Here is a 15,057-nt window from a genome sequence, read left to right on the forward strand (position 1 = left end):
GATAGATAATGGAGGAAAATATACAAGCAACGAGTTTGCGGAACTTTGCAATCAAGAAGGCATTAAAAGGCGGCTCACTACTGCTTACACTTCTCAGCAAAGTGGAGTGGCTGAGCGGATGAACAGAACCTTGTTAGAAAGAACAAGAGTAATGTTGGGAACTGTAGGCTTAGAGAAAACTTTATGGGCATAAGTAGTGGATACTATCTGTTATGTAGTGAACCGTGCTCCATCAATTTCAATCGAGTTGAAGACACCAATGTAGATTTGGACTGGCAAGTTGACCGATTATTCGAACTTCCGTACATTCGTAAGTCTGATGTACATAATGTACAATGCCTAAGAAACTAGAAAGCTGGATCCAAAAACTAGGAGATGCTTATTCTTGAGGTATGCTGATGGTTTGAAGGGGTATCGCCTGTGGGATCCACTGCCCACAAGATTATCATCAGTAGGGATGTGATATTTATGGAAAATAAGAAACAAGTAGCAGATGATAATACTGTAAATGAAAGCTTAGAGATTGCAACAGTACATGTGGAGAAAGAATATGTAGAGTACTCTTCTGAAGCTGAATCATTGCACTGGATCCAAGAACCAGTTGAGTCACAAGTACCAGAAATTTGTTGATCCGGTGGATAACAAAGCCACCAGGTTGGTAATCTGAGTATATTATAGAGAGCAATGTTGCTATTGTCATCTAACCAAGGATGGAGAGCCAGTAACTCTTCAAGAGGCAATGATTAGTTTAGATGTTGCTCAGTGGATGATAGCAATACAAGAAGAAATAGAAGCTTTTCATAAGAACAAGACTTGGGAATTTGTAACGTTACCACAAAGGAGAAAGCCCATTGGCAACAAATGGGTGTATAAGATCAAGCGCGGCAATGACAACCAAGTGGAGCGGTATCATGCAAGATTGGTGGTAAAGGGATATGCTCGGAAAGAAGGTATTGACTTCAATGAGATCTTTTCTCCAGTAGTTCGACTTACTACTGTTAAAATAATCCTGGCAATATGTGCTATATTTCATTTACACTTGGAGCAGTTAAATGTTAAGTGTGCATGTCTTTATGGAGATCTTGAAGAAGAAATCTATATGTTCTAACTAGAAGGTTTTGAAGTAAAAGGAAAAGATAACTTGGTTTGCAGGTTAAACAAATTTCTATATAGTCTCAAAAAGGCACCGAGGTGTTGGTACAAGAGATTTAGTTCCTTCATTGTGAGCCTTGGATACAATAGACTTAACGCAGACCCTTGTGCATATTTGAAAAGGTTTGGGAAAAAAATCTTCATTGTCTTGCCATTATATGTTGATGACATGTTGGTATCAAGCCCCAACAAAAATCAGTATCAAAGAATTGAAGCTCATTTGGTTAGAGATTTTGAAATGAATGACTTGGGACCAGCAAACAAGATTTCGAGGATGCAAATTCATCGAGACAGAAATAATAGGAAGATTTGACTATCTCAGAAAAATTATTTGAAGAAGGTCTTGCGACGCTTCAACATGCAAGATTGTAAGCCAATTTCTACCCCTCTTCCTAATGATTTCAAGATATCCTCTAGTATGAGCTCTAGCAATGAAGCAGAGCAGATGGAAATTTCTTGAACACCGTATCCATCAGCAGTGGAAAGTTTAATGTTCGCCATGATTGGTACCATATCAAACATTGCACATGCAGTGGAAGTTGTTAGTCGGTATATTGCGAATCCTAGTCGAGAGCATTGGATTGCTGTTAAAGGGACCCTTAGATACATTAAAGGGTCCATAGATATTACTTTGTGTTATGGAGGATCAAGATTTACTGCTAGAGGATATGTTGACTCAAATTTTGTAGGTGATTTTGATAAGCAAATCCACCACCAGATATGTTTTCATTCTTGAGCGGAGTTGTAAGTTGGGTTTCCAAACTACAACTAGTTGTGGCTACGTCAACAACAGAGGTAGAATATGTTGCAGCTACACAAACTAATGAAGCGGTATGGTTAAAAATGCTATTGGAGGTGCTCAAGCATGAACATGAGAAAATTTCTCTGTTTTGTGACAGTCAATGCATCTTGTATCTTGTAAGGAATCTAATTTTCCATGCCAAGTCCAAACACATTCAAGTGCAGTACCACTTTGTTCGTGAGAAAATGAAGGAATAGTGGATATGCATAAAATTCATACAAAAGAAAACCTAGCAGATTACTTGACAAAGGTCGTCAATGCTGACAAGTTCAATTGGTGTCGATCCTCGAATGGCCTAGCAAAAATATAAGCAACATGAAGATGGCAAGGTAGAAAGAATTATGTGGAGATGTGATTGATTCTTAACCAAATCTCCCAGTGGGAGATTATTGGATAATTATCAAGAAAAATCCTTATTATTCAAGAAGTTTCTCAGAAGATGATTTTGGGTCATTAGATCTTACACTTTGTCCAAGACAAATTTGTGGCTCGTAGATCTTTCACATCCCTCTAAGACAATTGGAGAGATTGGATCCTTTACATCTATCAAGAACAAATTGGAGCCATTGGATTTGTTTGATGGCAAAATAACTTTGGACTATAAATAAGCGAGGACCTATGATTGTCAAACCATCCCAAAATCTCAAACAAGTGAGTGAGATAAAATAGAGAGTTTTTTCTTGTAGGAGAGTTTGGTGTTCCTCTATAAGCAAGAAAGTTTACAACTCCTATTTTATATTGTGGAATTCTTCTATCCTTGTCCGTGGTTTTTACCCTAATTTGTTTAGAGATTTTTCACATAAAATTACTGTGTTATTCTCTCCCTTCTTTTTCTTCATTATTATTATTCTCAATCAATTTTAGTTGCGATCTTACTCTATTCGTTCACAGTTCTTTTTCTCAACCTTGGCTTCTCAAGAAGTGGGGGTATTTTGGTAAATGGGAATTGGGTCTTGGCTTGTGTTGTGGTCAGTGGTCTGTGGATTGATCGTTTATCGACATGGCTTGAGGCTTCCTTTTTGGTTTTTTCCTTTTCATTGTTACATTTCAGATTCTTATATCAGAAAACAAGGATTAATTTGAATTAAGGTGATTGCAGATAATGTTATCTATTATTTGAAATGGGGTTTGGGCCACTTGGTACCTTGACGTTTGCAGGCATTTAAGTTATGTTGATGGCAAATGGCGATGCACCAAAGTGGAAGGCGTTGGAAATGAGGACTTGTTTGTCCTAATTTTGGGGGCAGCTGGACTAGTGGTCTCACACATGAGACAAACCAAAACCAGAAATAAGGGTAGCATGGATTCATCAGCCATGTTTTTAAATATTAAACTTTTGACATTCGAACCAATCCCCCACCTTTACATAGCCTATATTCATTATTCCACGTAATTGAAGTGAGTTAGAGTGTGTTAATATAATTAAATGTAACACTATCCATTATCTTAAATTTTTTGGTCAAACAGTAATTTAACATAGAATTTTAATTTGTGATATTTTGAGTTTTTAACTTTAAATTTACCACAATCCATCAAGAAGCAAGGTTGTACTCGTGTTTGCAAAAAACATGATAACAATGATAACCTCCAAAAAGTATTGCACTGGATCTTGTTTACGCAACATTTTAATATAAAACAATGATTAGGTGTAGCTTAATCCCACAGTCCAAATATTTATACAAACAAAAAATTAGCCAACTTTTTAAAAATTAAAACAAATTATCACATGTCAATATGGGCTGCACCAAATTTTTCTGTTCAGTGTATGGGCTGCAAGGAGGCAAGGATCATCATCCATTTATGTTGTCCCTTATCCCTTTTTATATAATTCATTTGCACAGCCGATTATATCAAACATAAACTATTGATTTTTCTAGTTTTCTGTTTTTATTATTTATGCTAGTTTCTTTTCAAATTTTTAATTACAGTTTTTATCTTTCTTAAAAAGAAAATGCTTGAATTCCCAATCTCATCCTAGAAACAAAAACAATTTTTTTAAAACAATTTTTCTAGTTTCTAAAATTTTACTTGATTTTTTTAAACTAGACAATAGATTACAAAACATAAAATTTATAGATGAAGATACTTTCACGAGACATTCGAGCATTGAGCTAGTTATTATAGTTACTAGTTATAATAATTTGTGCTTGGAGTGCAGACTATTTTAGTCTAGATTATAATAGTTTCTATCTGGAATGCAAACTATTTTAACTTAGGTAGAAAATAATAAATACTATAACAAAGGGAGATTTGAAATAATAAATACTGTAGATAATTATATATTATAAATAGTTGTAAATACCGCTATTTATTTAAAACCCCAAACATGGAGTGACCTATTAATCAACTTCAAGTTGGAGAGCCAAATATCCCCCTTAGATATGATTGTACGTTTAATTTGACTCTTCAAGTGTTTAGTTTTAAAATAAACCATTTTGAAAAAAATTGAATTGTTCAAACCCTCAAAGAAATGTATATTTTACATTGTCTTTATCAAAAGAGAGAAAATAAAATGATTTTTTTTTGTTTTTTTCTTTTTTTCTTTTAAAAAAAGAACAACAATTTTATTCTCTAGACTCTAGTCATTCTTTTTAAGTATCTTTTACACTTAAAATAGCGGAGGTCAAACAATACGCATTATTCTTGTTTCTTTACCAGTAATTGAAATTCTTTTCATGGAGCCATAGTTATGCTGACACTTGAAAAGGAGAGAGCTTTAGGAGAAAACTCTCTTCCATTTTTTAATTTAATATTTTTATTTTTTGATTAAACCATTTCTCATTGACATGGTCAATTTGTAATTGTGCCATGGTGGATAAATTCTACCTTCTTTTTAAGAAGGGGGGCGAAGTCAATAAATGTCTTATGTAATGTTAAAACACTTGGCAGTTGGCACTTATGTGGAGGAAGATGAAACAATTAGCATTGCCAAAATAAATCTTTCCATGGAATATTGATGCAAAACTCCTCTAAAATTGTAGTGAGGTAGGTAGGAAAGTGGTTCTGAAGAGGACGGTGAGCCCCAAAATTTATTGGAATGGCTCTATTCCCCTTGGCCCTCGACCCCTAATTACATGGATCCATATGTTTCCATTTCATTATCCTTCCTATTTGAAATGCACTCAAAAACATTAAATTCTCAATATTCTGCATCTATAAAGTCGTTTTTTTCTAGCTAAAGTTATGAAGATTACTCCACCTGAAATTTTAGGTGGAAAAGAAACTAGACAAACCATGGCAGAGGTTGCATTCCCAGTGGACTGATACACATTTTCTACTTAGAATTACATCCCCCAACCGATAAATGCATAAAGCAAAAAGAAAAAAAGAAAATCTAAAACTTTCATTTGCCATGGATATAGGCTTACCTGATTGTCAGAGGCATAAAGTTAAAATTTGATGAGAGAGTAGCGGCGCATGTTATTACACAAATGGCAATCCCTTATTATTACAGATCTCAAACATTACCCTTCGTATTAAGTTGCTGCGCAGCAGAAACAAAGGAACAGCCAACAAAAACTTGGAATGTCAAAATATTTCAGAACAGTGTGTCAATAATTGACAGATAGGCTCAACAAGACCTCAGTCTCTTTAAACATGGGTGACTTCTATTTTTTAAAAAAAAAAAATTAAAAAAAAAAAACAAAGAACACAGATGACCTCATATAAAAAAGCCACAATGCATTAGGGGGATTTCCAATCAATCATCGTCATCATCTGCAATGGAAACAATTTTACCTCATAAGCATACAGAAAATGCTCATAAAATTGCCAAATTCGAACGATAGAATGTGCACAAAAAAAAGGGCAGATAAACTGGCATCCTATCCTCAGCAGCAAATGATAAAATAAGATAACCACATTGCAACCCTGAGACGGGTAAGAAAGGGTCAGAAAATATGACCATGACTCGAACATAGTTTGAAGACTATAAACACCTATGAAAGGTAAAACTCTTCACTATCATAAGCCCTGTGGTGAGACAAGGCACATCCATGGACCATTACACCCACCTTATAAAAAGAAATGTGGCATGGTAGACACCTAAGAAAGGTAAAACTCTTTGGGAACTCAACTATGGAAGTGCTAACAATCGGGAGGTTACGCTTACGTCAAGGAGCCATACAAGGCCCTTTCACCTTCCCACTACTATTTGAAAATGAACCTCTTGTGAACTGGGCCATGTTTTTTCTCAATTGCCCCCTTTACAAACGGGTTTTTCTTCCCAATGAGTGTCAAAGGCCCCTTTTTAAGTCTTTTTTGCTTTGTTATCCTTTCAAAAAGGAAAATAAGACTCTTTGGCTAAAATTGATGAGATCTAATTCTAGAATCTGTCTAGATAGAAATAATAGGACCTTCAACGGTTTAGAAAGGTCCATGAATAACTTTCTTCACAATGCAATTAATGTCACCCTTTCACTGTGGAAATTATGTACGTACATCAACAGTTGCAACTTTTGTCATCTTCATACCAACTGGAAGAATCTTTTATAATCTTCCTAGCTTTGGAGCTTGGCTCTCTGCCTCTATTTTGTAACTTTATACCATTGTTTGTGTGACTTTCATCTTGCAAGAATTCATTTGTTCTGACAGATTTGGAGAAAACGGTTGTTTTTACCATGAGCTGAAGCGAGTTTTCTTTAAGCAGAAAGAAAACTATTCAGTTCAGATTTCAGAATATGGAGAATCTATGGTCCTCCCATAAAATTTTCGCTTTCTGCTTCAATTAGGGTAAAACCAAACAAGATAATTTTATTGAATACGAATCTGTCAAACACAAGTTGAAAGCTAAAGTTCATACTAGAGTACTAACTGAAAAGCTAACTAACAATTTTAGTCAACATCTAATTTGGCTTAAATAACTACCCAACCTCACTTCCAACACCAAATCAGCCCATTAATTAGAATGGAATATATCATCAAGAGTTGGTAATTGCTATAAGTTAGAAAACCATCTCGGTAATCAGGCCAGAAGTGAAGAAACATCACAGAGAGATCGCCTTCTTTCTCTGTTCTACTGCTTGGCAAAGGCTAAACACTAATGACAGGTCACATCTCTCTGGTCTACTGCATTCTTTCTCTGGTCTACTGCCCCCTCATCATGTTTATTTATTGTGCCTTGGCAATCAAAAGCTGGAATATCCTCCATGAAAGATTTAGCTTAGTCCGTTGTTCCTTGACCTCTTCTTTTTATAGGAATTTCATCCAAAATTTCAATTCTCTTGCAGCTACAATGACATAATGTTCAAAGAAGGAAAAGTTCAATTGGCAACGAGCACAAACAAACAGCTTTCCGGTACTAAAGGAGAAGTTAATACAAAGCCCATCCTGGCCTTACCAAACTTCTCTCTCTCCTGCCCTGTGAAGTGGTCGTGGATGCTTCTGGACTTGGAATAGGAGTTTCTTTCTTTTTTTTTTTTTTTGAGTACAACAATTGCAGAATGGGGGATTGAACCTCCCACCTCTAGCCATTGAGGTCATGCCAATACCACTGAGCCAAGCCCACTTTGCCACTTGGAATAGGAGTTTCTACAAATCAAATTTCCACTTTTTAAAGGAAATTGTTCGATTAGATGGGATTCCATAGTCTATTGTCTCTAATAGGGATGTTAAGTTCCTTAGCTATTTTTGGAAGACACAGGGGAAGATGTTGCATACAAGCTTGATTTAGTACAACCAATCATCCTCAGATAGACAATCAAACTAAGTGACCAGTTGGATTTCAGGGAATCTCATTCAATGTTTGAGCAGTGACTTCCCAATATTCTAGTTCTTCATATGGTTATAGGCAAATTTTGTTGATTTCAGCCAAGAAGCGGAGACTATAGCCGAGAGGGTGGCAGCATTACATCAAGAGGTCGCTAACATTTCTGAATATTTTTCTTTAATTCCTTCACCCCATTTGCTTAACTCGAGGGTGAGTTTCATCTTCCTACATGAGGGAGTTTGATACAGCGCACACTGTCATTGGCCTTTAGCTCTTTTTCTTTGTTAACCATCTAAATTTGGTCCAACTGTGATTTGTAAGTTACCAAGCACTAACCATTTAATCGTTTAGTGTTTTAGCCTTTACATTGTTTCTTAAGGCAGCGTATATAAGATGGTTGAAAAGAGCATAATGCATTAATGGAATCATTTTTTTCAAAACTGTTTGTCTTCCAACTAGTCTACGTTAGGAAAGAATCCAAAATATCATAAAATTCCCTCCCTGCGGTCTCTTTGGCAAGAAAGGAACGACATGACGTGATAACTTAATATGATCTCTAATTGAAATGCTCTACATAGGGACTTGTGTACAGTGTACCTAAACTAATCACTCTATCTCATTAATTGCAGTGGGGGGTGTCTCCTACATGCACCTTGACTGGGGAAATATCAGATCTCCCTAATCTCTTCTTTTCTGATTTCACTTCTTGTAATTTCTTCATTTAAAAATGCCACTCTTTCCTCTCTTAACATTACATAACCTAATAACTCAATATTTTCCATGTAAATGTGGTCTAACACGGAATTAACAAGCCATTGGTCCAACATATTCCAATACAAGTGCAGACGATTATCTTCTTCTGATCCTTCAAAAGTTATAGAACATTGGCCAAACCGTACAACCTCGCACGACATAAGGTGTGAAGTCACACAAAAAAAAAAAAAAAAAGAAAAGAAAGAAAGGAGACGACATTTGTTAGGTATAAGTACCGATCGCGACTCGATGGACTTGATAAAAGAGTAAGAGCGGGAATCAAAATTTGCAATGGTAAAAAAATAATGCCAATGGTATAAGAGGAACATAGAGGAAATAAGATCAGAGAAGAAGACAAATACCAAAGTAGCGTCGCTCGTTGGCCGCTTTGGCCTTATCGAGCATCTTGTCAAGGTCCTCCTGGAGCTTAGCGTCCCATTTGACCAGCTGATTGACGAACACGACTCCCAGTCCCATTCCAACCAAGTGCTCCCAAGGATCTGCAAAATTAGGAGATGGAATCGATGATAGAAATAAGAAACAAGGGAAGTGTTATGAGAAGTCTGATCGGGAAATGAAAAGATTAGGGTTTTGTTGTTAGAGAGGAACGTACGGCGCATGTAAGGGAGTTTACGGAGAGCATTGGAGTACATCTGTGTGCCGAGGCCCAGAAGGGCTCCGATCATCGTCGCACTCCATGCCATGTTTTAATGTCAGCGAATCGATAATCTGGTGTTTAGCCGGAACCGCGATCTCCCTCCCTTCACTCTTACTTCACCACTTCGTAATTTGGTGACACCTTCAACCCTTCACTATTTTTGTACGCCCAAATTATCAAATTTATCAGCTCAAGATGTTTTTTTTCTTCCGTTTTCTTCTTTTTCTTTTTTTACAGCGGAGAACGTGGGAAAATTGGGAATTTGTCAAAAATATGACCCAGACTTGGGCCACTTTTTTAAAACATGACATTTAGGGGTATTTATTTCTTGGAATTAAATGGATTAGGCATCCTAAGCCTAACACTTTTGAAGCAAAGATCTAGGAAGTTTTAACTTTTTACATCTTTTCTCATGTTTTTGAATAGTAAACACTATTAAAAAACATGGGTTACTTTTTTTTTTCTAATTTAATCTAGGAAGTACATCAGTCAACCTTTGGACACCACCTTCGACAACCATTGTCAACTAACTCCGGTCGCCACCCTCTAGTGATCGTTGTTGGCAAACTCTAGTCGCCACCCTTCGATAAACGTCGTCGGCCAACTCTGGCCGCCACCTCGGTGATCGTCGTCGACCAACCTCCGGTCGCCACCTCGATGACTGTTGTCGGCCAACCTCTGGTCGCCGCTGGCCAACTCCAACTACCATCAACCAACCTCTAGCAACCCCTTGAAAGAGTATATCAGCATGCAATAGAAGTAACAAGGATCAATAAGCATTCTAATTCATTAATTTCAACTGTAAATAAAGCATGCTCATACAATAATAAGAGGGTTTTAAGTCATACCTTTGTAGAACCTATTTAATCTCGAATTCAGCTGCAAGTCTTCTCCAAATCTTCTTGTGAACTGACACGTTGTTTTTATATCTTTAAGCATATGGATAATGATGAATATGAATGAATGAACAAGTCCATGTCAAAGACAATTTTTATGCGATACTACGTCTAAATATATGCACTGTTAATCATATGCTCGTAGTATGCGATGGAGTAATGCATGTCACAAGTTTCCTTGCGCTGAAATCAAGTATAATTCCAACGCAAGTTTCTCAGAATAATCCGAGGTCGAACACATGGATTATTTTCGTTAATGCGTTACTTTTGTAATACATGCGACCGGTTTTTATCAATGAATAAAGAATTGGGTTTATACAAGAATATAAATTGTGATGAAATAAAATTGCGTTAATAAGTAAAATCCTAAACTAAGATGATCCAAGATACAAGTTACATGATACATGATACTGAGGTCGAGACTGACTGTGAAGTTGTACGAAGATTCTTGGTATGCGATGACAAGTCTTTATGGATGAATTAGAAAGAGAAAGAGTACACAGTAAAAACATCGCAAGTTTGTTAATTGCGTTAAAGATGCAACTAAGGTTCCGCTTTCCCTTGGCGTACACCTCTCGGTGATTGGCCGTGTTCCCAAATCTCTATGGTGAAACAGAGATGAACGTGATGAATGCAAGGTTGCTTCCATCTCTAGAAGTATTTCTCGCTTTAGTTAACGCATTCTTCCAACATTCTCTCGATAGGTGGAATAACATCTTCACTTCTGCTCTCACAGGTGAAGATGTCGTCGAACATGCTTTAGCTAAACTTAATCATTTCCTTAACCTAATTTACCTCACTTGCTTAATTCTTGCTAATTACCTAGGGAATTAGGAAAACATCATGGAGAAAATGGTTTATGGATGAACGGAAGTAGATAGAGAGATGACAATGGCAATTATCATAACATTTAATACTAAGGTTAAGCGTTTGATACATGGTGTGAATGAAAGAGTAAAGAAGATGAATACAAGTGATGAAATAGAGATTAGAAACAAATACAGAAAGAGTGTCAATGTCTTGACACAGATCCTGAACGGAGATAGTGCTTGCCGGCGTGTGGAAGTGGTGGAGAGGAAAGCTTCCCTCTCAGGCTTGCTTTCCTTCGCACAGAGCTTCAGCTACAGGAATTGGAAGGATTCTTTGCCCAGAGACTCACTTCTCGACCTTGTCTCGTGGTTCTTCCCGAATCTACTCTGGAAGTCGCCTCAGACCAGTCTCTCTCTTAGATCAGTATATACACGTCTCTATGTATACAAGTATATCTTTCAGTGAATTTGCAGAAGCTATTTATAGGCAAAGCTTGACTCTTTGCATTGTGGTCCCCACTTTATGGTTATGGTAATTCCTGAAATGGCAGAGTGAATATTCCTTTTGTTATGCAATCAACCCGTCAGAAATGCACAACTGACAACTGTACACTCATCAGAACCCTCCGTAAACGTGTTGCTCTTTACATCTTCGATCTATCGCCGCATGCGATGTTGTTTTTGATTACCGCATGCGGTTGAAATTGCATTGATCGCTAAGCTCTTGATCGATTGTCGCTTGCGTCGTCATTGCGTTGATCATCTTTTCATTCTCGATTGATGGGCGCAATGCGAAGTAGATGTGTTTTTTCATTTTATCTTTGAGCCATGAACGCATGCGGTTACTAATTTTCTACAAAACAGAATCGAAACATTCTATTCTACCATCGCAATGGTGTTAGTGGGTGTATTGACGACATTTTACAATTCTCGCATTTCTTAACCAATTTCCATACTATCGACGCAACTTTTCTTTCTTTTAGCCTCAATATCTAAATAAAACAGTATAAATAACTTGTATTTCTACAAGTTATCATGAACCACCTCAAGATCTTCCCTACTATTCTTTTGGAGCTTTAGATTAAGTTGTGGGACTCAAAGTAAGCTTGAATAAAGGGAATTTGGAGAAAAAGCTCACTGATGCAACTTGAAGAACACTTCTTCAACCTTACAAGTTTTCAACAAAACTTCAGCAAGTTCATCAGCTACTGTTGTTGGGATTGATGCCTTAAAGTCTCGTGTCATGTAGTCTGTAAACAGTTTGTACGAACGCTTGTGATGTATAATATATGATATTTATTTCACTTCTTGATTTTGCTCATTTGGATGGTTTATTTGCTTTACCACAAACCAATAAACTAAAATCCCTGGTTGTCTTTATGTAACTTAAACATGTATATGGTGACATACAAATGGATCATGTCTTAAGTGATAACCAAAATGGTATGTAGTATATGGATATAGGAGGGAAACTTTATCCTGATAACGCTATGAATGCGGCCTACTTTGTGGAATAGTTACAAGTGTTGTGACTTATCACAGATGGTTTGATCCTGATAATTTGTGTAGGGGACATGCGAGAAGGGGCGTCCTATACAAAGAGTTTGTATAAGACCTGACCACGAAGTGTTAACGTTTCATTATATAACACGGTTCATGACAGAGACTTCACGTCATTAGGATGACCATAGGTAACATGACCTCAATCCTGATGAGTTGGGAACTTCTGCCATTGAGGCGGTCCTTTGATTTGCATGGGTGCGAGTGGTCAGACCGCCGACTCAAACCTACCACTTCGAGGATTCATTTGATTTGGGAGCTGGGAACTCAGCTACACAAGATGGAATTCACTTCTTCCCTGAAGCAGAGGCAAGTAGATAAATAGCTCTTTTAAAGGCTGATTCTAGGACTTGAACGATGTGGCGCCACATACCTTCTCATGGCCTGAGAGGTGTTCACACATAGTTGGGCTATGTTGTATTGTTCATTTGAGGGATTAGTGGTACTTAAGGAGTGAGATGTAACTACAGGGACAAAATGGTAAATTGGTCCAATTGTACTTACAAGCATCTATGAAGGGTTATCGTACTCATGATTGGTTATATCCGATGGACACAGAAATATATCTGTGGTAAGAAGAGTTCAACTGTCGGTCTTTAGTGGAATGTCTGGCAGTTAACAGATGGTGGATCTCGTGGCTAAAGAGTTTAGTCAGCTATTCACGTACCGTTGGAGTTTTGAGTCATAGGTCCATAAGGTCCCCTTGGTAGTTTGGATAAAAGTTGAGAATCAATTTTTGGGTCAATTTGAAATGTTCAAATTGACAAGAGGAAGTTCAATTATATAGGGGGTGTTCAATGATATAATTGAACTGGTTAATTATATATGATATGATTGACTAAATGTATGAGATACATTATTTTGGAAGAAATTTGATATAAATATGATTTATATCAAGTAGGGGAGAAAACACTATAGTTGATATATGATATCAAACTTAGGTTATGAATATAATAGGATTATATTTATTATTTTATTAATTGGATGGTTATGAGATAATTAGCCGGCATTTTCTTCGAATTCGTGCATTAGTGAGAAGTTCAATTCAATTCTAGTAACTGAAGAATAAAATGAAAATTGTTTTCATTTTTGCAAAAGACACGCATAATTTCTCACGGTGTGATAAGCATTTGATCGCATAGTGTTTGAGAGCCTATACGATAGCCTACCGTTCACTAAATGATCGCACACCCGCGCCCGCGCTTTCCTAAACGACCGCTTACCATTTACTAAACAATTGCTTAACGCCTGAGCATAACTAAAAAATCGTATAGATGATCGCTTAGCTTTTACTACATGATCGTGTACCGCGCACTAAATGATCAAGCACCCGACTATGCGATAGTCTTTCTGTTTTCCCACTTACTTGATCTTTTACTACACGATAGCCTTTCCTCCTCACCTCTACCAATTCCATCAAAGCCCACCCTTTGGATTCTCACTCTGAGAATACTGAGGGCTCCGAGTGGTGGTGTCGTCCCCGTTGCCTGTTGTTCTTGTGAAGCTGTTCGTGTAGACGATCGAGGTGTTGCTGGACTAGCGAGAGCGAAAGGAGTTCGTTCATGGAGAGAGCGAGATTTTAAGTGAAGAAAAGTCTTCAACTGGTATGTTCTCTCGGTCTCTTATTTTTATCCTTTAAGCATGCCAGTAATTTAGCGTTTTCAATGCACATCTGTATGTTTGAATGTATATACGAAAATTCTGTCACAATGAATTGGAAAGATCCACTTCCGCTCATAGATACTCTTGTATAAGAGTTCCTTTAATTGGTATCAGAGCCAGGTTTTTGATATTCCAAATTCATTGTTGCAAAGAATTACATTTACATTCTCGATGGGTGCAACATGTCTACTCTTTGTTTTAATTTTTAATTCAATTGTGGATGTGAGGATTAATGGAGTTTTTTGGGATGAAACTTCGGTTTGTTAAATTCTTTTACATTTTCAGTTAATTGTAATGGCCCCTGCGTTTTTGGGCATAATTAATTGCTATCGAGTCTGTAATTTCAAAGTTAGTTTAAGTTTTGAGTCGTTCGTGAAGAAGTTCGGAGCAAGGGTTATTGTTCTTCGAGGAAGAAGACGACCAAGCATTGGTCAAGTCATGTAGACAATGAGGTAGACAATCGCTGAGTATCGAATGCTCGGCTGTCGTTTAACACGCGCGCACACTAGAAATTCTATAAATACCAAAGGCATCCTTCAGAAAAGGGGTTCAGCTGCTTACGAGTTCACAAATTCTGTTCATAGTTTAGCCTTGTTCTTAGATTTTCTTTTACTTTAAGACGGATGGGAGGGAAGGAGGTTGTGCCGATAGATCATTTTGGTAAGCTTGGGAGAGCACCAGAAGCTTCAAAATCAGAGAGAGGGCTGACTCTTGTGAAAGCAGGAATATCTTTTGAATTGAATAGAGATTGACAATGTAAAAGCCTCGGTCAGCAAGGAATTGCTACCAGGCTCTCTACCTTTATCTTCCATTGTTATTTTGTACTCAAACTCATTTATCGTAATGGCCAACCCCATCCTTCTGGCGAATGACCGCAATAGACCCATTCGGGACTACACGTCACCCAACCTCTATGATTTCTCTCCAGGAATCATGAGGCCAACATTAGATGGATCAAGGTTTGAAATGAAGCCGGTAATGTTGCAGATGATCCAGGTTGCTAGACAGTTTGGAGGAAGACGTGATGAAGACCCGCACGTCCACTTCTGAAGCTTTAT

General features: G+C 37.3%; 1 protein-coding gene across 1 annotated transcript; it reads right to left on the reverse strand.

Annotated features, from left to right (window-relative positions):
- Positions 1 to 5,377: 5,377 nt before the first annotated feature.
- Positions 5,378 to 9,378, reverse strand: LOC120069762 (excitatory amino acid transporter). Its single transcript, XM_039021557.2, has 3 exons — positions 9,028 to 9,378; positions 8,777 to 8,914; positions 5,378 to 5,671 (listed from the first exon to the last, which is right to left on the reverse strand). The coding sequence occupies exons 1-3, from the start codon at positions 9,116 to 9,118 to the stop codon at positions 5,655 to 5,657; spliced, it is 246 nt and encodes an 81-aa protein (XP_038877485.1). The 5' UTR covers positions 9,119 to 9,378; the 3' UTR covers positions 5,378 to 5,654.
- Between the last annotated feature and the right edge of the window lie 5,679 nt (positions 9,379 to 15,057).

This window comes from Benincasa hispida, chromosome 3 (genome assembly GCF_027475165.1).
Source record: "Benincasa hispida cultivar pf3 chromosome 3, pf3_genome.v1.1, whole genome shotgun sequence".
Taxonomy (NCBI): Eukaryota; Viridiplantae; Streptophyta; class Magnoliopsida; order Cucurbitales; family Cucurbitaceae; genus Benincasa; species Benincasa hispida.

What these genes read in the sequence shown, in the direction of transcription:
- LOC120069762 (XM_039021557.2), bottom strand. Translation starts at nt 9,118, where the DNA reads ATGGCATGGAGTGCGACGATGATCGGAGCCCTTCTGGGCCTCGGCACA. An exon ending in TAAACTCCCTTACATGCGCC is followed by an intron (nt 8,915 to 9,027) that starts GTACGTTCCTCT and finishes CTAATTTTGCAG; the next exon opens with ATCCTTGGGAGCACTTGGTT.